General features: G+C 45.7%; 1 protein-coding gene across 1 annotated transcript; it reads left to right on the top strand.

Annotated features, from left to right (window-relative positions):
* The first annotated feature begins 2,655 nt into the window (after positions 1-2,655).
* On the top strand, positions 2,656-22,633 carry GCNT4 (glucosaminyl (N-acetyl) transferase 4). The gene is made up of 3 exons (XM_082498103.1): positions 2,656-2,715; positions 6,889-7,092; positions 20,699-22,633. Exon 3 carries the CDS (start codon positions 20,700-20,702, stop codon positions 22,065-22,067), a length of 1,368 nt encoding a protein of 455 aa, XP_082354229.1. The 5' UTR covers positions 2,656-2,715; positions 6,889-7,092; position 20,699; the 3' UTR covers positions 22,068-22,633.
* Positions 22,634-27,293: the final 4,660 nt, after the last annotated feature.

The following is a 27,293-nucleotide window of genomic DNA, read 5'->3' as shown; positions in this document are numbered from 1 at the left end:
CAATAAAGCCTCTGCTTGCAAGTGGCAAACAGCGAGGGTTGGTCCTCCCGGCCCCTCCTGCTCCTTCTCATTCAGTTCTTTTATTTAGTAAACCCCATCTCCGCTCCTAGGCAGTGAGTTGGCGCATATTTTGTGGTGCAGGCTAAACCGAAAAGGACATAAAATGCAAAGAATACAAAACCCCTGGCACTCTGCCAGCTGTTAATATTCAGATGGGGAATAAGAGGAGAAAGAGATGATACAGCGAACAAACCCCACGAATTCAGATTCATATTTCCACCTATTTATTTATTTATTTATTGTCGAGATGGAGTTAGAAAAAAAATCAGTGGGAAGATTAATACCAGTGAGGAAGAATGTGAGGCACAAAACAAAAGAATGAGAGTGAGAAGGAAGATAAGCAGCTGGGAAGCAGACAATACGACACAGGATTCATAAATTTTAAGGCCAGCAGGGACCCATGTGATAAGCTGACCTTCCAAATAACACAGGCCAGAGGTTATGGAAAGGTATAACCAAGGGAGACATGGGGAAAAGGGAAAAGAAATAAAGACAAAGATGCAGATAGAGCTAAATTCACCGCAGGGAGAGGATCAGCACAAAACATTGCACCTTCTTGCCAGGCAAATCTGAACTATAACCAGTGAGAGCAGTTATGGTAAGAGAACTGTGGGAATGAGGGCCAGATTTGGGCAGGTATTTAAAGTACTGTATGCACCTTGGGTTTGTGATGGTGGAAATGCAGCTAAGGAGCAGGGGAGGCAGAAGCAATACCAGAAAAACATTGCCATAGGTATTTGGATAAATTCTTGGAGCAGTTGCAGTTGGCTAGTGTTTTTTCATAATGACACACAGGCAAAAGACTTTTTTTCCTGGTTTTCCAACCTTAATGTTAACTGGAGAAAAACACCCTGTTTAAATTATCAAGAGAACGAACAACTGCAAACATGAGATTCAGGGCCTTTTTCTGGTCACCAGTAGTCAGGTAAACAGTTGGGTATGAAATCATATAGATGATCCGGAATTTGAATTACTAAGTTTCTGGCCACACCAAGAAAAAAAAGCTTATATGTGACACCTGGAGGGAGTAAAGCATTTCAAAGATGGAACAGGATTCAAAGAATTTCAAAGTTCTTCCATATATATATGGGTTTACGGGTTGGGGTTTTTGGTCGTTGTTTGTTGGGGGGTAGCGTGGGGGGCTGTTACTAAGGCTTTGATTTCATTTCTGGGAGAAAGTGTCCCGACTGACTGCAGTGTTATTACAGCAGAGTAACCTGCAGGTGAGTTGCCCATTGAGTGCGCCCTTTTAATTTCCCTTCTGCTTCTATGCAAAGCGCTCCGGCGTGTGGTTACACAGAACTCGGCTACAGTGGCTTAAGCAATTAGCAGCCTTCAATCCGAGCGGCCACAGCTGTGCCCAGCTGCAAGCTCCCCGGCAGCAGCAGACAGATGTCCTCCGCTCCGGCGCCGTCTCCCGAATTTCCCACTGAACCCGTGCGGGCCCTCGGCAGGGCGGAACCATCCAGCTCAGCCCGACCTTCCAACACCGGCCTTTGCCTGGAAGTCGTTGGGGAACTGACACATTCCAGCGCAAGGGCGGGTTTATCCCACTATCAGCGGAGGTTTAAACCCACACCGCGGCTTATTAGTTCAAAACAGCAGCCACGGCCGGCCCCTCCCGGCACCCCACGCCGGTCCTCCCCACCTCCGTGCCTTCCCAGGCCAGCCCGGCAGCGGCCGCCGCCGCCCCGCAGGGGAGGGCGAGGAACCCGGGCCGCGGCCCGTCCCCGGAGGCGGATGCGCCCGGGCCGTGCCGGCAGCGGGGCCCTGCCCGGACGGGTCTCGTCGCCTTCCCCCCCACCCCCGGCTCCGGGCCCCGATGGGGCTCCCTCCCGCCCGCCGCGTCCGCAAAGCCGCGGCGCTTCCCCCGCGGCCGCCCCTCCTCCTCGGGGGCAGCAGTGGGGGCGGGTCCGCGCCGCCTCGGCCCGCGGGGCGGCGGGCTGCTGCCGAGCCCAGGTGGCGGCTCCGGGGCCAGGGCGGCTGCTCCCCCCTCTTCCCCTTCCTCCTCCTCCTCCTCCTCCTCCTCCTGCCCGCCAGGTTGCGGGGCGGGCGGCAGCCCCTCCTTTTTCCTCCACGTCATGGGGTGCGGTGTGGCACACATGTCCGTGCACACACATCGTATATACACACACAGAGGCACACGCGCGATCGCGGGCGCCTCCGAGCAGAGGAGCCCGCCCTGGCCGGGACGGCCGCGCTCCGCTCCGGTGAGTGCGCTGCCAGCGGGAACGTCCCGGGACAGCGGCGGCGGGGAGGGTGGAGGGTGGAGGGTGGTGGGGGATCGGCCCGGTCCGGTCCGGCCAAGCCCGGCCCGGCGGAGAGGGGCCCGAACTTTTTTTGCGTGGAGGGGCGCGCTGGGGCCGCGGCAGCTGCCGCCTCCTCCCGACCGCTCCGCCATAGGCGCAAACTTGGAGGCTCGGCCGCGGCGGCGGAGTTTGGGGAGGAGGAGGAGAAGGAGGAGGAGGAGGAGGAGGAGGAGGAAGAAGAAGAAGGAGGAGAAGGGGCAGGGGCGGCAGCTGCGTGGCCCCGCGGGGGCGGGAGAGCGGGGCAGGGCGCGGCGCTGGCGGCCGGAGGAGGAGAAGAGGAAGAAGAAGAAGAAGGAGAAGAAGAAGGATCGGTGCCGGCGCCGGCGGGTGCTGCCGGGGAGGTCCGGTAAGAAGGCGTCGTGCGTCTTAAAAGTTAATGACGAGGGGGGATTTTACGCCTGAGGAGCAGGAGGAGGCAGCGGTTAAGAGGCTGCGGGGGTCTGAAGTCAGGGCGCACACCTGCCCGCCGCCCGGCGCGCTGTTGGTGTGCCCAGATGTTGCAGCCACATCAGCTTCGCTTGAGGAGCAACAGTTACACCAACTTAACATGTGGTTTGATAACAGGAACCGGGTTTGTTATGATGTTGGCTGAAGTCTCTCGTCGTTTTTTCGGTTGTTTTTTTTTTTTATTTTTTTTTTTATTGTGTCAGTAAATTGTTAAAAATGTACACATTAGTTTGTGTCTGTGTTTAATTTGCCAAGTGGACTTACTCATTTCTTTAGTATGGAAAGAGGCTCTTTTTCCTTGTGAGGAAACCAAAAGCAACAGAACAGCAAGGTCTGTCAGAAAAAATTGTTTCTTTCCTGGAGGAGAAACGGTAGCAGCTTCTCTGTCATTGTGGGGTGAACAGACTTACTAGTATCAGAGTAAGGCTTGTGGAAGGAGACCGTAAGGGGAACTTTCCTTGAGGGTAACTGGTCTACCATGTCCCACCCAAGGATCTGCTCCATTGAACATCCTCTGACTTGTTCCAAAGATCTAGTCCATGAACCAGCCTGTTTCATTTTGAGTTAGGCAAATTTCCTTAATAGTAACCTTTTAAAACAAACAAACTTCGTTAATAATAATCTTTTTGCATGTGATAGCCTGGGAGAGAAACAGTTGAGGGGTAGATATGGTAGATAAGCTTGCAACCGAAGTGGAGGCAGTGAACAGGAAAGAGCTGCTTGCTCTCTTTCAGACCGAAAATTACCACAGCCAAGTGACACTGGAAGGCAAAAGATTGAAAACAAGTAAGAGGAAGAGGGTTTTTGCACAATACTCAGGTCAGCTGTAGAGTGTTTTGTCCCTTCCCCAGTCTACTGGATGTCAGAAAACTTATGTGAGTTCAAAAGCACCCGGATGGAAGAAATCGAAATTTCATGAGAAGCAGAAAGTTGTAACCCCTGGCTTTGGAAACTGCAGAGCTGTAAGGGAACAGAAGCTGAAAGAACATGGGGAGAAGACATGGAAGAGTATTTGTTCTTCTTCTGCTCCTTCTCCTCTTTCCGAGCATCTGCTTTTGGGTACTCTGAGACAACATCCTGGGCTAGATGGGCTCTATGGATGTGATGTAATGTGCCTGTTCTGCCATACATGTAGCTTTTCTGAGACGGTTATAGAAAGGGAAGTGAAATGCTATATAGTATATTTGTGCACCTGTGGTTTTGGTCTTATATGTCTGATATTGATAGGTTTTTGTCCAGTTCTTGTGTATTTTGCTGTATGCTGCCCAGCTGTAAAGGCATTTAAAGATCACTAACAATCCTGGTTAATTCATTTTGGCACATGATTCATATAAATGAGCAGTTCTTAAGGACTACAACTTTTTGAGAAGCAGTAATAGGGATAAGGGATACATTCAGGTTTGAATTGCTTGTATTAGCACAACTGGTGTTCTGGGATTACACTGGGGATTAAGGAAAGTGGACCACACACTGAAAACTATTTGTGTACTGGGTTCTGTAGATTTTGTGGATGAGAACCTATACTGTGCATGCTATTTTCTGGCCTAATATATGCAAATTATTCTAGTCATTCAACAGGCTGGCTGTGATCATCTTAAAAATGCCTTGGTGGCTGAGACTAGATCTCTGAAATTCATTAGAAGTAGTCCAGATGAGCTGGAAAGAATTAACCAAAGGTAAAATTAAAAAAATCACAAAGGGTCAAAGTGATGTGCTATCATTATGTATAAAGAAACCAGTGAGTGCTGATGTGTAGGATTCGGGGAAGCATGGAAAATGTGGAAACGTTGGTTGAGAACCAACAGGTAAGTCCAGAGATTGTTGATCACGTGGATCTTGTCAGCCTGGTAGCTGTTTAGCCTGGCCAGGTATGGCTGAGGGCCTTAGCAGGTGTCCACAGTGTACAGTATGATTTCAAGAAGCTTTACGTGCACTAACAGGACAAAACCACAGCATTTTCAGACTTCAACAGAAAGATTTCTGGACAGGGTGATGCAGGGATTTTGGAAATGCATTAGCTGTTGGTCAGAGCTAAGGGTGGAGCACCAGCGAGGTGCTGATGTACCTGCTTGGCCGTTAGTGCCGGTGGTTACTGTGTACCTATGTGACAAAGTGACTTCAGGTAGGAAATGGGTAAGGAGTGTGGTCTGTCCTGATGTGTGCTGATGAAGCAAGTTTGGTCTCACGAACAGATGATGCTTAAGAGGACTCTAGCAGGAGCTTGCGGCATTTGCGTAGCTGTTACGGCTGCTGGAAGGTGTCAGGAGTGATACGGTGCATCCAGCTTTTGAGGTCTCCCAGGAAATATCGATAAAGGAACTAAGAGATGCAGCAGATGAGTCACAAAAAGCTTATTTCTGTGACATAAACTGCAGGGCACTGAATCCAGCAAGGGAGATGAGTTTTGCGTAACTCTGTCAACAAGTCAAGCCTCATCAGGCCTCTCACTGAAAAACTTAAAAATGAAGAAGGCTTCACCAGGATTTGCAACGTGACCAAGTGTGACGCACAGGTCCCCCTGCTTTGAGTACAAGAGGGACAACTGTGAAGAAAGAGGAGTTCTCTGATTGCATCACGCCCAGACAGATGCATCATTAAGCAGATGACAGGTTACATACCAGCCCGTTGGAGACCCACACATCCTTGTGCTCTGTCATACTGTCTAACTGCAACGTGGCTTGCGTGGTGCATCAGGAAACTAGCCGCTGGCCCGGGCAGGATTCCCTGGTGCTAATCAAAGACCTTTTCCTTCTGGATCGACGCTGCGAAGCGTGGTTGGCCTATGTGTGTTTTTTGTGGCGTGTCATCGCTTGATGGAGGGGTCTTTCTGCATGCTTGCTTTTCAGGCAAGGACAAGTCATCACCCTAAATCTTAGGCAAAAGACGCACAGCTGCCTGCAGGCCTTTTCCAATTTTGCATGTGCTATGAGCTTTTGTCTCACAGGAGATTCCCATAATCTCTATATTTCTATTTTTTTAATTCTTTTATCAATTAATGACATTTGAAACCATTGCCCATTTTACACCCCCCCTTGCACCGAAAAGGGGTGAAGTTGACTCAGCTACTGTTCTGCCACATTGCGCCTTATGCATACAGGGAATGCCAAATATTAAGTGGGGAATTTGGAAACTATTCTCGTTGTGTGAATTCACTGTGCTGGGCCCGTTGAGCTAAAGCAGGACTGTAGGATCCCGTGGATCTGCAGCGCCCAGACCTCTCTTCGGAGCTTGTGAGATTCAGCCTGCTTCTGCTGCACTGGAGAATGACACATAAATAATAAGCTCCATAGTACAAAGATGTGAGGTTTAGAAATCCATATGAGCTGAAAGACTGATGATGAAGAGGAGGATGGTGTGTACAATACTTGGTCAAAACGTGGATGGAGAGGAGGAGAATGCTACATATGCCTTAGGAGTACCACTGCTTTGCTTTCCTCAAGGGAAAACACTGCAGTGTTTGTTTGTGGTACATGCAAATAGTACAATGTTTAGTTCCTCAAATTTGTTTGTAACCATTATGCACACAAAGCTTAGGTATAATATCACAGAAATTTATTTCTTGCCATATAAGAGACACGTATACCGTATGAGGTTCTCATGCATAGGTGAACTTGCAATGCAGGTCATCGTGTCTAAACAGAGTTTCAGAAAGTATCATCAGGACTGTGGGTGTCATACCAGTAGCCCAAATTTCTGTCCTTGGCTCGGTGGCAGAGCTGTTTTATCTGTGGGGGCAGCAAGGCCATAGAGACATGAAGTGTAGGTTCCTGAAGTAACATGCGAGTCTTGCAGTTGGTGAGGCTTTTGACAGAGACTCATCACATCTGGGTGCTTTCCTGCCTCTCCTCAAGTCCTCTTCACCCTGCCGTAGAAGGAAGTTAGGTTGCTTTGATGTGATCTGTACCTTTTACGGTGTTTTTTCCCCTCATTTTCTTAGTGCTTAGAAATGCTATGTGAGTAAACAAAAATATACGCGTATTATACAGATAATGGTTTCCACAGCTTATCCCACAAAGCCTCCATACTCAGTATTTTTCAGCTAGCATTTTACACTTTTCATTTGTGCAAGCAGTGATGTCGTCCCTGCTACTTCTGTACATCCGACTGCATACGCGCTTGAAACACTGGTAGAGCTGAAGGCTGCAGGCACCGGCAGGATGGAGCAGACACCGGGACTTTGTTCAGCCACTGAGCCGGCCGTGCCCCTGTCCATCGTCTGGCACAGAGCGTCCTGAAGAGCTCCACCAGGGGAAGAGACCACAGCAAAGTCCAGGAGGTAGGTCTGCTGCTCCCCTTGAAACGATCTTGCTGATGTGACAAGCTGTGACTTCAGCAGTGAAGACTTTGACGTGGGGGGAATTGACTCGGAGGGAGTGATTTTACAGCGGGGGCTGGCAGACGAGGCTGCAGGCAGCTTGGCAGAGAGGTGGAGGAAACGGAGAAATATTTTGAGCTGTTAATGGGAGCTTTTCTGCAGCACGGTGCAGTTTCTGCTGCCTCCCTGTCTAACAGGAAACTTCCACCCTCTTCTACGTTGCTGTTCCTTGCCAATGTACACAAGTTCCAGCCCTTTGGGCCCGATTTTTATGTTATGCGGTAGTTTGGGGTTAAAGGTTAACCCTCTCTCCACCGTAGCAGTAGTATTATTTTAAACTCTTATATGAGTCGGAACGAAGCTGTTAAACTCTAGATTGCCTAGATTACTCTAGAACTGAGTAAACTCTATTTACTGGGCTTTGTGGTTTTTAAAAATAATTAATTAACTATTTTTATTTTTATCTTGACTCCTGCCTTTATGGCGCATTAAGTCCTTGGCAAACAGATACTCCCATCTCTTAAAGTCAGAGAATTAAAATACTCAACATATAAGCAACCAGGCTTGCGAATTTCCATGGCCGACTATCCCTGTTTTTTCTAAACATTTCCTTGCTTTAACAGGGCTGCAGATCCTCTGACTGGGGACAGAATAGTTTGGGATATACCAAGGGATGTGCCGAGACATTTTTCTTTCCAGGCCTCCACCAGAACAGCGCCCACCAAAAGTTACTGTAAAGCAGTCCCAATCAGTTGGGGATGCAGGGAGCCAGTTCACTTCTCTCTTGTGCTGATATCTTCTTGCATGACCCTGCAGAAGTTGCTTGCCTCATTTCCTGGCCAGAGAGCAGAAGCACTGACTTTCTATACCTCAACATAACTCTGGGACGTGGACATGCAGGAATTAATGTTAGTTATCTTACTGCAATTATGGGGATCACCAATGTACTGGAGGGAACTAGAAAAGACCATCCAGCCTTTTCTAAAGAACGTGTAGAGAGTTGGGGTTGAGCAGCAGACAAACAAACAAAACAACTTGCTGCCAGCACCACAGGATCTGTTAGGAAACACAGATCTATGTATCGTGTGCAGTGAAGAGTCCTCGTGTTCAGCACTGGGACAAAGTCATATGTGATACCCATAACTGCCAAATTGTTTCCCATGTATGTGGTGAGAAGCTGTCTTTCCTCTTCCAGAAGCACAAAACAGTGTGTGGTAAACTGTAGATTTTTGTTGTTTTTTCTCTTGGGTGGTGTGGTTTAGACCAAATCGACCACCGGGCAAGCAACAGATGCTCCCTCCCACCCATCTTCAAGGAGAGAGGCAGAGGAGGGAAAGAGAGACATGAATTTAGAAGGAACTAAACTACTTTAATGAAAATATTAATAATAAAATAAAAAAAGAAAATAATAAAATATATACACAGCCGTATCAAGCTCCCAGGATGACAGTCACGTCACCGGCTGGCACTGGGGAAGTCCAGACTGGACTCAGTGACGGACGGGAACTGGATTCCAGATCTGCATTCAGGATCGGGATCAAAGGCAGATGAACAGACAGAGTCCTCCTCAGACGTCAGCCATTGCAGAAAGAGGCTGACCCTTTGATCCCTCAGCTTTTATACTGAGCATGAGGCAGATGGGATGGAATACCCTGTTGGTCAGTTTTGGGTCACCTGTCCTGTCCGCTCCTCCCTGCAGGTGGGACCCCTCTATGTTTTTCCGCTTCCGACCCTCCAACGGGGCAAATAACCCAGTTATCTGGCCTTGGTTGTTACAGCAATAAGTATAAGCAAGAGCCTCTCTGCATACCATTCCTCGGCATCAACTATAAACGTAGGTCTTATCACTCTGAGAGCGAACAGTGTCTGCACAATATGCAGTTAATTTCAGTAGTTAGAAGAGGCCCAGCTAAGAAGCAAAGTTACTGAACAAAATTGGTCCTGCTTTACCTCAAACCAGGACATTGGGGTATTGTGTTGTTTCAAGTCTTCAGGGTCTTAAAATTGGCAGGCTTATCATTTAATTAGGCTTGGGTTTAAAAGTAACGGTGTGTTTTTCCACGTCTTGCAATTAGAGGTCCATAAGGCAGCGTGTAAGTAATTGTAGTTACTTAGCTCTTTATTAGAGGAAATCTAAGTATTACATCAGGCAGGCGAGAACAAGGTGTGAGCTGTGTGGAACCAGGCCGGCAGTGGACACCGCTATGTTACAGGGGCATAGGCTGAGGCTCCAGTGCAGGGGAAGTGCGTGGAAAACCAGACAAACTCGATAGAATCAACTGATCTAGATTTAATGCCAATAAAAAGTAATCCCACAGAAGCTCCATGATTGCTGTCAATAGATAATGTTGCGATGGAAATAACCAGCTTGCAGCAGTAAACACCAGCACATGAATAAATTAACTTTCCCAGCTTCCCAGCTAGCAGCTTTGAATAATCAAGTACAGTTAAAAGTTTAATTCAGGCAGACAGTTTACTAAAAAAAAAAATAATAAATCACTTAGCAAAGCACATCATTACTTTTTTCCTTCCCCAGCTTCTCAGGAACATCGTCCCCTCTACCTCCCCCAGAGACCCATCAGGTGACTTGATTTGTATAGAGTAGAGGAAAAACCATAAGGAACTAAGTGAGTCTTTTGGCAGACTTGGTCATGCAAACAACTCGACCGAGTTTGCATTGCTGTGTGAGCGGGTGTGTATTAAGCAAACAGATATTTTATCAGGGAGAACTTTTCACACAGTGCTTTTGCCGGAGGAGAGGGAATTGTTCCCATAGTTTCTGCTATTATAGACACTGGTTTTGCCTCAGCTGCCTTTGAGGGACGGGGGAGTAGCAAGTCAGAGAAAGCACCTGTTTTGCTGCTCTGTTTGATTTGTTGTTGTTGTTAATGCTACCTACATGGCAGCACTTACCCTCATTGATCCCTCTCTCCATTCTCCTCTTTCATCATTTCCCAGCCTCTCTTCTGCTGCTCCTACTCTCCTCAGCACCCATTCCCTTTTTATTTTTTCAAGCTGAGTGGTAAGTGAGGAGCCTGGTTCGTGCTGTGTGTCGGTGGAAGGGCTTTTGCATGGGAGAGAGAAGAACGTGGTGGGGTAGGAGCACTCCTGCTCCCCTGCATCCGCTCTCTCGGTTTCCTTTCTTCCACAGACTTGCATTCAGACTTGACCTTTTCACTTAACTCTTGCTCTGTGGCAAGCACAAAAGCAGGTTGCCCTGCCACAGCATTCATAGTGAGTACTGTGTATTTCAGATCCACCGAGGAGGGAACACTGCCTACTCACAGCCTGAATTTTCCAAGAATCCCTATGCTGGCAGCAGCCAACGTCTTGCCTCTCCACACTATGGGTTAACCACTCCCAAGCTGATGTGACAACAGACAGAGATGGTTTCCACCAGCTGGCTGTCTGGCGTGGCACCAAAAATTGTTTGCGGCATCTGTAGTCAACAGTAGAGAGTCGCAGACCTCTTCGATGGGTCATGCTAAAGTAGAAAAGAAGTAGTAATAAGTTTGATAGGGCTACATGTTAAGGGAGGTAATGGCTTTTGTTTTTCTGTAGCTCAATGTACTTGGTTGAGCTTGGGCTTTTGCGTACCTACTGAATGGATCCTTTAGGAAAGACTGGCGGAGAGCAGAGCAGGGGGAGCAGCGGACATTGGCTAGTACATACCTTGCATTCCTCAGGAAAGTTGTGATGCGTTGGTTGTTGCAGGGAGACAAGTTACAAGCTTCCTCAGGTAGCCCTGTCTGCATGTCCTGCTGCTGAACCTGTTGCTTTCGGAGCTGTCTGGAGTGCCTTTCCTTCTCCATGGTGCCAGCCTGCTCTAAGCAGAGATCCCTCCAGTGTCCCTGGACAAAAAACAACCTCCAAAGCAAGATCTTCATCATTCTGCTTGCGGGGAGGCTTATGGTGCATCTTGGTCCCACCAGGGTCTGGGCTTCCTGTGATGGACCTGGGCAGTTCATGACAGCTCTACCCTGTGGGCAGCATCCAGGGAGCTTCTGGGCTCTGTAGATTCACCTGGCACCTTCTGCCTTTAATCACTGAAGTGCTTCTGTTAAGTGGAGCACAAGCTATATCAGAAAAGACACAGTGAGGGAAGGGAATGAAGTGCTGGGGAGTTGCAAAATTCCTTGTAGTCTAAACCAAAGTGGTTGACGAGCTGTTAATAAATCAGTGCAATGTGAATACGGACAAACTGGGAGCACCTCTGCAGTGCATAGGAAAGGTTGGAAGAAGACCACAGATTCTGGTGAGGTGTAGTGTTTGGGCTGGGCTGGTCACTAAATGAATGATAAATGAATGAATGACAGATGCTCTCTTTAGCCTCTCTCCCTCTTCCAGAGAAGGGAGAGAGAAAAAGGGAGAGACTTATGAGTTGAAAAGGACACTAAAACTACTTTAATGAAATAATAATAACAAAAAGAAAAGATAATTATATTAATAATAGAATAATGAAATATATATACAACATATACAAAACCAGTGTCAAGCTCCCAGAATGCCAATCTTGTCACCAGCAGGCACAGAGAAAGTCCCAGACTGGACTCACTGACAGGAACTGTACTCAGGAATGCACGTATTGGGATCAAAGGCAGAAGAACAGACAGAGTCCTCCTCAGACACCGGCCATTGAAGAAAGACGCTGACCCTTTGATCCCTCAGCTTTTGTACCAAGCATGATGCAGATGGGGTGGAATACCCTGTTGGTCGATTTTGGCCAATGAGACCAATGACACATTTGCCCTTTTTGGACCGGTTAAAGCAACCTCTTCATTGGGTACTTTTTTAGTTACAAATGGTCTCTGTTAAAAATAGCTTGTGTGAACCTTCACTGTTTTTCATGGTTGAGTTTGCTCCGTGGGAGTTTTTGCTAAATGGAGAGAAGGAGAAAAGAGTAAATGTTAAAATGTAAATACCTACAGGTCTTTGACTTTTGAGTTAAAGAAAAATTACTTTGAATAATGCAGCTGTTACTTTAAAGGAACAGCTTTTTGGAAACTGCTTTATTCCCAAGAAGGCTGTTTCCAATAGCCATAGAGGAGTTGTTTGCAAAATAGAAGCAGAGGCTTCTGGAGGGGTTGGGGCTGCTTCTTCAGTGCCAAAGGGGCCTGCTATCTTTTTTCCTGAAGGCAGTCAGTTTTCATATTTTCTGATTTGTACTGGTGATGCAGGGATGCAAGAGGTGGTTGACTGTGTGGACTGCAGGTGAGACTTGCTATGCAGAATGAGAGGAACATGAGAGTTGGTAATTCGTTCCAGGGTGAAGAGACCTGCAGACTCCTCCTGTGCAAGAATAACATTGGCATCACTGAGTTGCACAGACTGGGAGTTGCTGTTACTCTGAGTACATGGGGTTTACGGAAAGAGCAGAAATAATAGCTTGAGGAGCAGCAATAAAGCCCTGGGCTGTCTCAGGAACCAGGGCTCTCCATATGTAAACCATTAGGGTCTCAGTAAAGTGGAAACACGCCTGCAGAGAGGCAGCATGAGCCCAAAGCCTGCCAGTTTCTCTGCGCTGCTGAAGGGAACCTGTCTGTTTCTCTGGGTTGCTCAAACCCCTCCTTAACCCTTTATAGAGGGGTGGCCTCAAAGAAGGCTGGAGCTGCTGTAACCCTGGTGGATACAAGGTGTTGTAGGTCAGCCAGAGTGGGAGCTTGGTTCTCCAGGCCAGCGCAGGCTTGTGCTGACCAGAGCAGCTTCCAGGCTGGCTTTTCTCCATTGCTCCTGAGCACTTCTCTGGGGTGGAGGAGTTGCTGAGGTGTTACTGGCAGAGGATCAGGGTCAGACGCAACGCTGGTACCCCCAGAACGCTTCACACCAAAGGTGCATCAAGGCTGCACCATTGTGAGCTGTGTAACTTGGGGAGGATCTGGACAGAAGTCCTATGCCTGGTGAAGTCCCAGGGCTCCTGTGCTCCTTGAGTGCTTGGCTGTGCAAACTCTCCCCCGTTCCTGTTTGCATGAGCTGAGTGTCTGCTGGAGGGATGGGGAAGGGCAGGCACAGGAGAAAGTCACTGACCAGCGGCTGTGCTCTCGTGCAGAATCCTGTCCCGTCCCCCTGTCAGCACCCAAGAGCAGAGCCCCGGAGCCCATGCTGCACCGGGCTCGGTGTGGGAAGGAGAGGGGAGGAGTGAGGTGTTGTGGGTGTTGCTTCCTTCCGATGGAGAGACACCCAGTCAAGATACGTGTGTGATGTGCTGCACTCTTTGCTCATGATAGATCTGGACTAGCCATGCCCCAAAGGCATGCTTAGGGAAGTCCACAGGGTAACTGCCTGGTGGCATGTAGAAATGTCATACTCCATAGTCAGTGGAGCTAGAGTTAGAATTGTTTTAATATTTTTTTCCCTCTGAAAAGAATCCTAAAAGGTGGCTTTAATTTACCTTTAATTAGCCTTTCCTTTGGTTTCACCTTGCAACCATTCAACATTTCAAGAAATTACAGTCTGTCAGTAGAAATTCCACATTTCTGTGTTGTTATAGTAAACTGTATTGTAACAGCCAAGAGAAATTGGTTCAATTTGCTTCTTTGGCCCTTATAGGTGTACTTTACTTTTACCTCTGTGACAGTGTTGAGTATGAGCTTGGGTGATTTACCCAAGCAGGTTGCCTATGGATGGTGTACAGGTGCAAACGCTGCTTTTCACGGGGTTTGCATACTTTTGGGTACTCTGCAGCTTCACTGGCTGTTAATTTACGTTTACAGATTGTTGGAATAACATTCAGAAGTTTGCCAGCAGGAGCAACAATTTTTCTCAGGAAGGTAAACTTCTGCACATCTGGCTGATAGGAACTGGAAGTGACTATTGAGGCAACAGGTCTTTACAGCTTTTCCCATGTGATCAGACCATACTTCACTTCCCCAAACTTTGCTGTGTTACCCAAAATATATAAATGACTATTGATAGACAAATATGTGTTATTTCCTCTGTGTCGCTGTCAGGACAGCCAGACTTCCCTCCCATGTCCCCAGTGGCTCACCTACTACAGGTGTCTTCTTAAATATGATCCGGATCCATCAACAGCTCTGCCCGCTGTCTTCAGCTTCACTGGGCTCCGTCCCCAAGACTATTTCCAGTCGTCTTCTTCCTTAGCATCACATTGGGGTCACCATTTGCGGCGATTGAAATGCATGGACTCCGATATGCAGGATTGAAATCCAAATCCAAATCAGCTTTATTAAGCAAGCGTGCTCTTTATATACTTTCCTACCAAGGCCAGTAATTTTCTACTTTACTTGTTTACACCATCGCGTACTCTAAAAGATCACGTTCCCACTGAGAAGGGAATCTCTCTTCCCTGTGAGCAGCACCTCCTCATCTAGGGAGCAGCTTCACACAACTTCATCATCTGCCAGAACAGTGCTGCAGCTGCTTATTCCTCCCTATTAGTTCTACCACACTTAACCCTTCCTTTGCCTCAGTCCCCACACCTCTGTTCATATTTCCGTGTTCTCTCTCTCTTCCCCAGTTGCTGCAAGTCAGTAGAAACCAAGGTCTAATTCTAGTGTATGTCCTTACATATATTTTCCAGCACATTTTTGCCTTCAGCTTGGCCTTCCTTCCCAGCACTTCCTTGAGCTCGATGTTATGGTTTGAGAACCCAACAACAATTTATTGTTATTTTGACAATTATTCTATCACCCAATGACTTGTCCTCACACATGAGGCGGAATCAGGGAAAACCAAGGAAACCCAAGTGTTGAAATATAAACAGATTTAATAGAATAACACTAAATAATTAACATTATTAATACTAAAGAACCAGTATTGATCCCAATACCAATATAAAATATACAAGTATTATATTCAGCTAATTCTATCTGTAGGAAGCTGTGCACTCACAGCAGTGGACAGCAAATGTGGGACACTGCGAGCGCAACAGCTTCGGGAGGAAGGGAAGGGCTCAGGGGTCCGGCACCAGGGCAAGAAGGTCTCAGGATGGCAGCCATCAAGGAAGAGAGTGCACTTAGCAGCAAACTTTCTGATTTATATTGAATGTGACGTTCATGGTATGAAATAATCCTGTTGACCAGCTTGGGTCAAGTGCTCAGGTCTCGCTCCTCGTCATCCCTGCACTTGGTGAGCTCAAAACCACTGAGACCTTGAAACCCACACACCACAGCTGGCTATAAAGTAAATATTTTCACAAATTCAGTCTTCTAAAAGTGCAGTTTTCCCAAGCATTAGAAGAGAAATTAGTCCTGTGTTGCTCAAACTAGGACACTTAAGTTCATAACTTTCAACACTTCCAGTACACAGGAGAGAAAGCTTATCCTGTGGTTTTATGGGTTTTACGGGTTTTATGAGTGTTGTATGAGCCCCAGGAGTGCTGCACAATTCTTCTGCAGCCTCTCAAAAGATGAGACGTGTGCCCTGGATTGAAGCACGGAGGAAGGAGTGGAGCTCCACTGCCCACATGAAGAGTGCCATGTATTTTCTGGTCCTTCTGCAAAATCAGCATCATTGCCTGAGGCAGACACAGACAGCTGAGCCTGGCTGGAGTGCACCTTGGAGGCAAGGACCGAGAGTTTCAATTTGAGAGCAGCATGGCTTAGCCTTTGCTCAGTCCTCTCTGGAGGGTTTATTCTGCTGACTAAGGCCAATACGGCGTTCAGCGAGCGGAAGGACTTTTTCAGGAGGGTGTGAAATTCTCCCACCACCTTGTTCCTCCTTTTGTGACATTGCATAGCTTGTGCAGTTGCAGAAATCAAATTATTGTAAGCGTTTGAAGGTGGAAAGCTGCCCAAAACAGTTTTTTGCAGGGAGGAAAAAAAAAAAAAAAAAACGGCAGTGAAATACCCTAGCAGAAAACCTGGCCGTTTTCTTTTGCAGTACAAATACTGCCGTCATGGATCTAACTAGCAATCCCTCTTCTGGTCCAGCAGTAGATAAAAGCAGATTCAGAGAAAAGAGTGATGGTCACAAGAAATGTTTTTATTGGTAAAAATTTCCTGTTAAAAGTCTTGGCAGCTGGTAACTGCCTGATGTCGTGGTTCCATGGAATTTAGCTTTTCATCCATATTTATGTATTGGCGAAGGTGACTCTGGAAACTCTCAATAGCCAGCTGATTGCCTAATTCCTTCTTGAATCTTACTGAGCTCATGGTCTTTAAGGTACCTTATGAGAAGCTATAATTATGTGTTTTGTTACACAACATGAATGTGTTTCCCTTGTATTTGTTACATGTCTGTTTTCTTTGAACATCCCTTGCTTTACAGATGCAAAGGATAAATGAAAACATTTAGCTTCTCTGAATCATTCAGTACTTTGCATCCCAGCCCAGTGAGTGCCCTGACCAGGTTAGATGCTGTGTATGTGTGTATATAGACCAGCTGTGCAACATATGTTTGTGACGAGATCAGTCTTCACTCCTTTCCTCAGGAGTCTTCTCACACATAGAAGAGGAAGTGCAGACACTTTATGAAACAAGGCAAGATGGTAATGCCAAGCTCCTTTCCGACTGCAAAATCTTTGTGCAAAAGATGGAATGTTGGTCCTGCGTATAGTATGGTAGCACCCTAGAAAAAAATACTCGTGAACAAGATAACTGGAGATAGCATCTGGTCAGTGCTACCCCAGGTGGGTGCTTCTGGTAGCTCTAGGTGCCTGTTCCCGTCTGCCACGTGTCGTTCATTCCCTTCTCCTCCTCCAGAGAGGACTGTGTGTGTTGCTGTGTCTGAGTAGGGCTTTGAGTGCTGCGTGTGGCAAGAAATAGGAGTTTTGCACTTGAATCAAAACCTGATGAGATTTGTGGCAGCCCTAGTGACCCAAAGGATTTCATTCCCTGGTCTCACACTGTTCCTCAAGAAATCCCAGTCGTTTGCAGACTTCACCCTGGTTAAAAGCAAATGATTTGTGCTTAACGAGCAAAGCTGTTCCCTCATACCAAGCCTGGCCATGGATTGTGTTGGAGGTAACAACAGGAGAGTATGAATTTAATGCGATACGGATGGAGCAGGAGGGACAGTGGGATATTAGTAGTGGTGAACTGCACTGCTGGAGAGATGTTGGAGTACTTAAGAGTGGTTGGGGTCACATATGGCCTGATTCTGTCTGGACCAGTTTGGTGATGGTGATATAGCATGTGTTGTAAAAAAAACCCACACCACCACAAAACAAAAAAAACAAGCAAAAAAAACCACACCAACAAACAAACAAACAAACAAACAGATAGGGCTCTGGATGTAATTGGTGGCTCCTGATGCTCTCATCTGACCAGATGCTGGCCAGAATCAGGGGGAGATCCTTCATAAACAAGGGATTTGGCAAAGGAACTGAGATTTCTCACCAGTGCTTCTTAATTCCTTCCTCCAAAGGGAATTTGAAGCATGTCACCCCAGTCTTCCAGATTTCTATGACCTCTTCATATGGCAGTATAGTGTCTTGTGGTTGGTAGTGCCGAAAATCGTAGGAAAGTTCAGGGAGCTGAGCATGGATCCTTTGCTCATCAGCTGCAAAAATGTAGTCCTCGGTGCTGTCCAGGTGGTTTCTTGCACTAATTCTGGACAGCACTAGGCTCCAGTGGTCTGGATTGGTAGTTCCAGGCAGGTAAGCGTGGTGCAATGGCCTATTTGTTGTTTTGTCTAGAAACAGAATGTTTGGCTCTGGGTGGAAGCTGGCCAGGTCTACCATAGATAGAAGGGTTTTGGAGCAGTGGAGGATATGCTGTTTTCCCCCTCCTGTTTCTTCGTCCGGGCTCTCTTCTGCCTTTTTGAAGGAAGTAGACAGGAAGGGAAGATTCGCTGCTTGGAGAGACAATCCCTGTTCAGCCAGGAGTGGTAGGGGTTGTCCTTGGTAGCCAGGGAGACCATTGGGCAGAGGCACAGGGCAGACTTCACAGAGAGAGCGCACCACACAGGTCTTCTCCCTCCAAAGAAAAAACGGGGGCAAATTAGCTGTGTTCCCCTCTGCAGGGCTTCTGTCACATGGCTGGAAACCTGGCTTTGGTTAGGAGCGGCTTTTGAGAGTGGCTTTTCTCCAGGCACATAGGTACAGGAAGGAAGTAGGTAAAGGGGGGACCTGGATTAGACATTGAGCTGGGATTAGTTTGGAGAAGAAGTGAAGGAAAGCACGTGCTAGCTAAGGGGGAAGGTGGGATTTTTGGCTTCATGAGGAGATAGAACTGTTCTTTCTCTTTGCTTGTTAGCATACCTGGAGGCTGTTTGTAAAACCTGCAGAGAGCTGCTGAGCTCTGGCTTCTACAAAATAGGTACGTGTTGGCTTACCCTGCTCCCTCCCCCAGTCTATACCTGGCACCCCCAGGTGAAACGAGGAGGTAGCATTTCCTTCTCCTTTCCGTTGCCCCCAGAAGAGAAGTACCAAGGAGAAAGATGCACAGGGAAAGGGAAAGTCAGGGAGAACAGGCTAATGAAGCAGCTCTGCCTTGAGAGGCTGCATTTTAACTGAAGCTACAGCTTGCAAGACCTGACATTGGTGGGAATGCTAAAGATGCCTATGTTAGTCTTTGCAGTAAGTGTTGCATGCACACCTCAATACCTGATTTTACAAGCATACATGGGATCTGCAGACATCTGAGCCACTTCTGGTGGCCCCACCATTTTATTCACTCTGAAGCATTCTGGAACAGCTTCTCAGAAAATATTTGGAGCTGTTCAATTTAGAGACAAAGTAGAGCTTAGTTTAAGATAAGTAGAGCTAAGGTTAACGTTGCATCTGGCTGTGGACTCTGGTCTAATTTTAATTGAGGAATAGTAACAATGCTGCTTGCACTGAGCTGGTAAAGCGAGGCTATGTGGAAAGGGGATCCCTGTAGTTAGCTTTTATTGTGGTAATACCTCAGTTGTTAAGTTGCTACACAGGACTGTTATTAAATACCCTGCTGCATAAAAAGAGACCATGTGTGTTTTTGCAGTTGTGTCTGAGGTTGTGTCACATGGCAGAGAACAGGACAGATGTGCTGTTGTTGACTACTATCCCTCCTGCCTTCAAAAGGTTACATTATATACTCATTCCAGTGGATGGAAGTGCTATGTCTTCATCCATATCTCTCTTCAGGGCAGATTAGCAGTATTTTCCAGAATAAATCTAGACACAGGGAGGACTTTGGGCTTGTCAGACCCTGTTGGGAGAGGACGGGAAGGAAATTAATTTGCTCTTGGACATCTTTGTGGGTCAGCCCCAGTGTTAGAGACAATGAGGATGCCCTGACTGAATTCTAAATATCTACCGTTAAGCAGGCATTCTTTGCAGACTCACAAGAGATCCCCTTGCTGCTCCCATTGAATCCCCTAGAGTTACTCAGGAAAATAAACAATCCTTCCTACTCACTTAGAGGACAGTCATGTTTCTGCCAATGCAGGCGTTGCTGTCCTTCAGTTTGTGACTCATAAGAAATTAAAAAAAGGTTTGGAAAATAAACAGTGGGAGTCTTGTTCCAAAGCTTTTATTTAGCTGGAAATCATCTGAAATCTGAGTTGGTTTATTGCCTTCAGTCAACCAACACGGGGGAATGAAATCATTGCATATTATTGTGGTAAAATCTGCCTTCTGGATTAATGTAGAATCATAGAATCATAGAATGGTTTAGGTTGGAAAGGACCTTGAAGATCATCGAGTTCCAGCCCCCCTGCCGTGGGCAGGGGCACCTCCCACTAGATCAGGTTGCCCAAGGCCACATCCAGCCTGGCCTTGAACACCTCCAGGGATGGAGCTTCCACAACATCTCTGGGCAACCTGTGCCAATGCCTTACCACCCTCAAAGTGAAAAATTTCTTAATAATGTTTAATCTGAACCTGCCCTCTTCCAGTTTAAAGCCACCCCCCCTTGTCCTATCACTATATGCCCCAGTAAAAAGTCCTTCCCCAGCTCTTTTGTAGGCCCCCTTTAGGTACTGGAAGGCCACAATAAGATCTCCCCAGACCCCTCTCTTCTCCAGGCTGAACAGCCTCACCTCTCTCAGCCTCTCCTCATAGGAGAAGTGCTCCAGCCCTTGGATCATCCTCATGGCCCTCCTCTGGACGCACTCCGGCAGGTCCATGTCCTTCTTACGTTGGGGACTCCAGAGCTGGATGCAGTACCTCAGGTGGGGTCTCACGAGAGTGGAGTAGAGGGGCAGAATCACCTCCTTTGACCTGCTGGCCACACTTCTGATGCAGCCCAGGATACGGTTGGCCTTCTGGCCTGCGATCGCACATTGCTGGCTCACATTGAGCTTCTCATCAGTCAGCACCCCCAGGTCCTTCTCCTCAGGGCTGCTCTCCAGCCATTCCCTGCCGAGCCTGTATCTGTGCTTGGGAATGCCCCGACCCAAATGTACGACCTTGCACTTGGCCTGGTTGAACTTCATGAGGTTGGTATGGGCCCACCTCTGCAGCTTGGCAAGGTCCCTCTGGATGGCATCCCTCTCCTCCAGCGTGTCTAAACAGCTTGATGTCCAACATGATGATTAAGAAGACACTGCAGATTTCCAGTGTCCTGTCCTGCTAAGGTGGTGTTTATGCTGTAGACAGACCAGTGTGCACATGTCTTTGTTAAAAGCTGGAATTGTCTCTGATGCTTTGTTCCTGATTTAATACCAACATGTCTCTGTTTTCGTGCAGAATGAAGAGACGCAAGTGTCCCTACAAATGTCCCTCACGAAGGAAGATCCTGATCCTGTGTGTTACCGGGTGGCTCATTGCAATGCTGAAGCTCCTCCATGTCGAAAGACACTTTTTTCCCTCTAAGGGCATTTATTTGGTTGAGCACTTCTTGAGCACTTCTTCTTATGTTAGAAACAGGTATTCCTACCTTAGAAATGAGTTCCAGTATGAAATTAATTGTTCATCTATATATGAACAAGATCCTCATGAAATAGGCAAAAGTTTAGAGATAAGAAGAAAAGAGATAATTGATTTAGCTGATGAAGATGTTATAGCAATGACCAGTGATTGCCATATGTATCGTTCACTTAGGAAATACCACCTAAAACTTGTTTCTCCAGAGGAGGAGAGTTTTCCAATTGCCTATTCTTTGGTTGTTCACAAAGATGCAGTAATGGTAGAAAGGCTCATACATTCACTGTACAGTCATCAAAATATTTACTGCATCCATTATGACCAAAAAGCAGCAAAAAGTTTCAAATCTGCTATGAACAATCTAGCTAAATGTTTCCCCAATATTTTCATTGCGTCAAAATTGGAGACAGTGGACTATGCACATATTTCACGGCTGCAAGCAGATTTCAATTGTTTGTCTGATTTGATGGACTCTTCAGTTTCCTGGAAGTATGTTATTAATTTGTGTGGCCAAGATTTCCCTTTGAGGTCAAATTTTGAGTTGGTTGCTGAACTGAAGAAACTCGGCGGAGGAAACATGCTGGAAACTATAAAGCCAAGCAGTAGCAAAAGAGAACGATTTACTTATCACCATGAACTTATGAAAGTGCCTTATGAATACATGCAGATGCCTGTAAAAACCAACATTTCCAAGAGTCCACCACCTCATAATATTGAGGTATTTGTAGGCAGTGCCTATTTTGTTTTAAGCCGAGCATTTATTCAATATACCCTTGAAAGCTCTCTTGCAAAAGATTTTTTCGAGTGGTCAAGGGATACATACTCTCCGGATGAACATTTCTGGGCCACTCTTGTACGTGTTCCTGGGGTCCCTGGGGAAATTCCAAGGTCGGCCCAGGACATAACAGACCTACAAAGCAAAACTCGTCTGGTAAAATGGAATTATCTTGAAGACCATTTGTACCCTCCCTGCACTGGTACCCACCTTCGTAGTGTCTGCATCTATGGGGCTGCAGAATTAAGATGGCTTCTGAATTATGGGCACTGGTTTGCCAACAAATTTGACTCCAAAGTAGACCCTGTCCTGGTAAAATGCTTGGCAGAAAAACTGGCAGAACAGCAGAAAGAGTGGGTATATTTGTCCTCTGATAAATACTTTCTGCACATAAATTCTATGAATGCCTCGCTATAGCAGCACAGTCTTCCCTGCTCTCAGTACTGTGTACTGTTACAGCACAGCGCCTGGAGTCCTTCTGCCTGGACCTGCTGCAGGATGTTAGCAAGCGGAACATCCATTCTGCATAAAGTTCAGGGCCCTGGAGAGCCAGGTGCCTGGCCATTTATTTATGAAAAGTCATGCCTCTCTGAGTAACTGTTTTGTAACTTGCCATAATAATCCTGTTATTGTTCTTCAGGGTGATTCTGAGATGGTGAGGTTTGCTTTTGGAGGCTGGCGCTGTCTGTCCCAATGGAGTATTTCAGAAACATGTTTTACATCAAGTGTGTTTGTGTCTTTCCTATGAAACTCCAGCACATCTGTCTGTCCCCCTTTCCTTCACTGTTGTTTTTCTTAAAGGTGTGAAACAAAGACCTCTCTATCTGCTACCTCAGGAAAACTGGAAGTGCCCAGCTCACAGACAAAACCAAGAGATCAGCATGACACCAAATGAGCCGTGTGCCCTCACCTGAAGTCCCAAACTTCCCGTCTGCAGGAGCTAACAAAGATCTTTGAAATGTGAATATGACTGGATGATATAAGGGAAAGAAAATCCTTAGATAATGCATTGTCCATAGCATCGTTCTCATCTCCCAGATCATCTGTGCATTGCTTTTTCTTCTGTGAAGCGTGTGATCAGGTTCCGTGCCATGCCTATGAAATTGGTGGTGGTTGATTGAAACAGAATTATTCTTCAAAGGCAGTATACAAGTGTGCCCTAAGGGCAGTCTCTGCAGCCCCTTAGAGTAGATATCCATGCCAAAAGAGGTCAATCTTCATTTCTGTCTCTGCCTGTAGAGATATCCTCCTGTGAAATCACAGTCCTCTTGAGACAGTATGTCTACACACAGTGGATAACAAGTGCTATTTCTAATTAGTGTTCAGCAATGCGGTGCTATGTTGAAATGCAAAACATGCAAAGTCGAGAGGTAATCATAAGAACAGCCATATTGCAGAAATGAAGACCCTGTGTAGACATGTCTTTCTGTGCAAGTGTCTTGGCCTTGTGCCACCACGATCCCAGTCTGACGGCTGCCTAGGCAAGACCTGGTTCAGCTGTAGAGCAACTGTTCTCCAACAGTCCCTGCTTCCCATGGCCTTTCCAGGCTTCCTGGTAGCAAAGTGGCCCTGGAGTCTCCTCGTAGCGGGGCTGCCCACGGTGCAGCGTGAGGGAAGTGTTTGTTACAGCAGGGGTCTCTGCAGAAACTCTTACAATTCAGAAATGCCTCTTGGCATTTTGGGGATTTCTCTGGAATGTTGCTTTGCCACAAGTTCAGTTTTGGTGGTTCCAGTGGACCCTGGGGCCTAGCTTAGCTGCTGCTCCATGCTGCTGTCCTCTTTCTACCCATCTGGCTTTTACTAAGGGGCCTCTTCCCATGAGTGTCTTGGGGATATCTGGTCTTATCGATCCACAGATTGCTGCAATAACAACCATGTCTCATACCCATGAGAAATCTTTGTTTCTTATTTGCGTTGAAAGAACCTAAAGAACCAAGTCATTTTTTGGTCTCAGTTTTTGTTTATAAATTTAGTCATGGTCAAGTCATCTGGGGCTTAAGATCGGGTTTGAGAGTCAGGAGTCGTGGGCATTTTTACCCGTTCATGACACTGATTTCCTGTGAGACCTCAGACAGGTCATCTGAGTTTTCTGTTTCAGCTGTTACAGCTGTAAAATGGGAACAACAATGTTCTATTATCTTGCTAAGCACTTCAAAACCTATGGGTGTTGTGAGTTGGTTGCACAGTACTAATTGCTTATCAAACTATTTATGGAGTCTGTGGACGCACAGGTCAAGTATTTCTTTGATGTACTGTTTCTGAAATAAACGAGGATTATTTTTAAAGCGTGTGTTGCTTACTTCAGTGACTTGCCATGTTTGCCCAGGGCTGTTCTGACTTGATGTGATTTATAGACACTTTGTAGAAAATGAAATATTAACAGTGTTTACAGATTCATACATCAGTGCTTGTATATAAAGTAGAGAGTTCCCATGTGGAAAAAGGTTAATAAAAGAGGATGTTAGGATCCCAGAGGGCCAAGCCACAGCCTTCTGTACACATAAATTGGTGTTTAATGATATATTTTAAATTTTTTATTTAGTTAAGTTGGCTTTATGTATGTGCCCATTTGTGTTTAATTTAAGTGGTTTGCTCTACCATAAATTTATAAAAAGTAATCCACCAGCACATTAAACTTAACTGAAGTAAATAATTTTAATCAACATGCAACTTTGTGCTACTTTAACTGAATTGGGTTGAATCACACCTGTAATTTAACTAGTTTGAAATAAGGCAGCTCATGCTTCCTAGGTAGCAAAGAAGTGGATGTGGAGATGGCACAGTATGAAGTAGCATCACCCATTACAGTGGTAAGTTCGCTAGCTGGGGAAGTACAAGCTGTACAGGCATAGTTGCAACTTTATGGAAGTGCTGATTTTCTAATGAATTATAAATATTTCTGTTTTTTGAAGGTAACTTCAAGGGCTATTCAAGCTTGCAGAAAGGCAGTTCACAAAAATCATTCAGGCTGGAAGATCATGTAGCCCAGCCTCCTGCTCACAACAGGTTTGACACTAAATTTGGGCTGGGTTTCTTGGGCTTTGTCCTAGGGAGTCTTGCAGATCTCTAAGGAAGATTCTGCAGTCTTCTGGGGCAATGTTTTCTGATGTTTCCAGGAAAAAGAATAGCCAAAATATAAGTTCCTTAACTTTTGAATAATTTTCTCTCTGTTTTTTGACATTGCATTCAGCAAAGTAGATGCTTGTATCATAGTTAAGTGATTGTACTACAGGGGTAAGTAAAAACTTTGTTATTTACCTTTTACTTCATCATCTTTGTTCTTTACACAGGTAGGTCTTTCTTCGCTGACAACGGACCTGACGCATGATCCACAAACACCTTCCTCTCTGTGAGAAAAGTGGCTGAACCTAGTTTATGGCAAAGAAAATATGAAAGTTTATTTGGGTTGGAACTTAGATTATAGGCAGTTGTCTGCCATTCTGCTCTCCAGGAATTATTTTTTTTGCCTTAGTAAAGCTCAGACATCCCTTTCCTCTTCCTCTCTTCCCCTTCCTCACTTCTCCTGAAAAAGATTCCTCTTGTAAGTTAATTCACAAATCTGAAATGCACATATATTTGCATGTGTTAGATGGTTCCCTCTATCTTTGTTCTGCTGAAGAAGCCACATCCTGGCTTTCTTCCACCCACCCTGCCCTGTGCTGGCTGCATGGAGCATCTGGACTATCAGTTAACCTGATTTTTCCGTTCAGGAAGGATGTGTGGGCAAGGCGCTAGCACTGCTCCTGGCTGTCAGCACTGGTGTACTGGTCCAGCCCACCGTTTTGTTAGTGGCTGAGAACAGCAAAAATGCTGAATGCATTCTAACATGGAAAAGTTAAGTGAGGAAGAAAAGGAAATAATGAGCTTTAACGAAAGAGACGCAGAGACAGCATTTGTACAACTTGTCTCGCTAATGAATTTACTAGGCTGGACATGGAGCCAGGAGGATAGTATGTACAAACATAAATGCCTCACTACGTGTTTTCGTTGTCATTGGAATAAAAGGATGTGAAAGGAAAGACTGGAAATCGGACACCTAATCTGTAATTGTAATTGAAACAGACTTGGCCTGTTGAGCATTTCTCTGGCTGCTATGTCATTACTGTGGCATTTGAATCAGAATGTGTAAACATGAGAAAAACAGTTTTGGGCAGCAAATAAGGAATATATGTGGCACACTAGCGTGTGTTTACAGTGTGCCCTTGATTTTTAATTCGGGTATAATATCAGTTTCTATTTGGTGTTTTTACAGAACTTGTGTCATTCTTGATAATTTCCACTCACATAGAAATGATACTTCAGAACAATGTGATCTTTTAAGTAAGATGTGATAAATCTGTTCTGAAAGTACCCCAGTGCTGTTTGGTATTTCAAGCTGATAGTTGAACACTCCATCCTGGTCCTGTTTTTTCAGCACTAGCAGGCTCTGATTTTTCTGTGGCTAAAGTATATTAATCTTGATAGTAGCAATCCCTCTTAGAAAAGGGAGAAAGCAAATGCCATGAAACTTTGGACAAGGCATTTTCTCAAGTTAGACAGGAAGGAACCAGATGGTATATTGTAAAGGGAGACAGGAATGATATGTTTTCTTGCTGCAGAGCTGCTGCGTGTGTGTCTTAGCAGAGATTTGCTTAAGTAGAAATACTTGTATATAGCACGGTTGCTGCTGCCATCTGTGATCAAGGTAAGCTAGACTTGAGTTAGTACATTCTGAAAACAAAGGTCAGTTAGGAAATAAGGCCTGGAGCCTGTATCAGTTTCTCGTAAAAAATATGTGCTCTGAAAAATCTTGAAAATTTACTGCAGCTTGACCAGGGGGTTACAAAAAGACTCAGGAGACTGGGCTAGTTGCATCAGAGAGGGCAGAAGAAGGACCCTCTGATTTTTTTTCTCAGGCAGGTCAATGTTTTTTAATGATGCTTGCTGTGTTATTTGTAGAAACCAATTTAAAGATGTGCTAATTTGAAAAACCAGTGACTGACTTCCCCCTTACATCTCAAGTGTTTGCTATAACGCATATGAGTTTATTTAAAATACTCTTCCCTGGGCTACAATTAGAGACTTCATTGTGATTTAATTAAAGGCAGCAGCTTTTCTATTGCTGAGCCTCTTTTCCCTGCCTGAGTTTGTTCTCTGAGATGGAAAGGATGGTAAGTCTAAGCTTTACCTGGGGCGATGAAAAGATTAGAGACTATACGGAGATACTGCAGGTGGCATTATTACCACTATGGCATAACAGCTGAGAAATAATAACTGCATCTTATACTGTAGAGGTTCAAGTCACTATTTATTCATAAATGTAAGAGGAATTGGAAATCATACAGCTGGAAATAACTACATGTAAATATTTTAGTGCTAAATTGTTGGGGGTCACAGGAACTAGGATGAAAATACAGGTGGTATGTGCATTTTTATCTGACACATGGAAAAATTAGTTGTAGATTAATTGCAAGACCTTACAGTTAGCAGAAAAGTAGAAGTCCTCCTCCTACAGAGGTTCGAAATGGCAGAATTGAAGGCCTCAGCTTATTTTCTCCAAGAAACGTTATGCTTGCTTTTGTTTCCTGTGGTTGTTTCTTACCTTTTACTACAGCAGTCCCAGCTCCTTTATGGCCTTAAGATACCCATATCAATTAAATTTTA

This window comes from Vanellus vanellus, assembly GCF_965231255.1.
Source record: "Vanellus vanellus genome assembly, chromosome: Z".
Taxonomy (NCBI): Eukaryota; Metazoa; Chordata; class Aves; order Charadriiformes; family Charadriidae; genus Vanellus; species Vanellus vanellus.
This window is presented reverse-complemented; position numbering and strand designations above follow the sequence as displayed.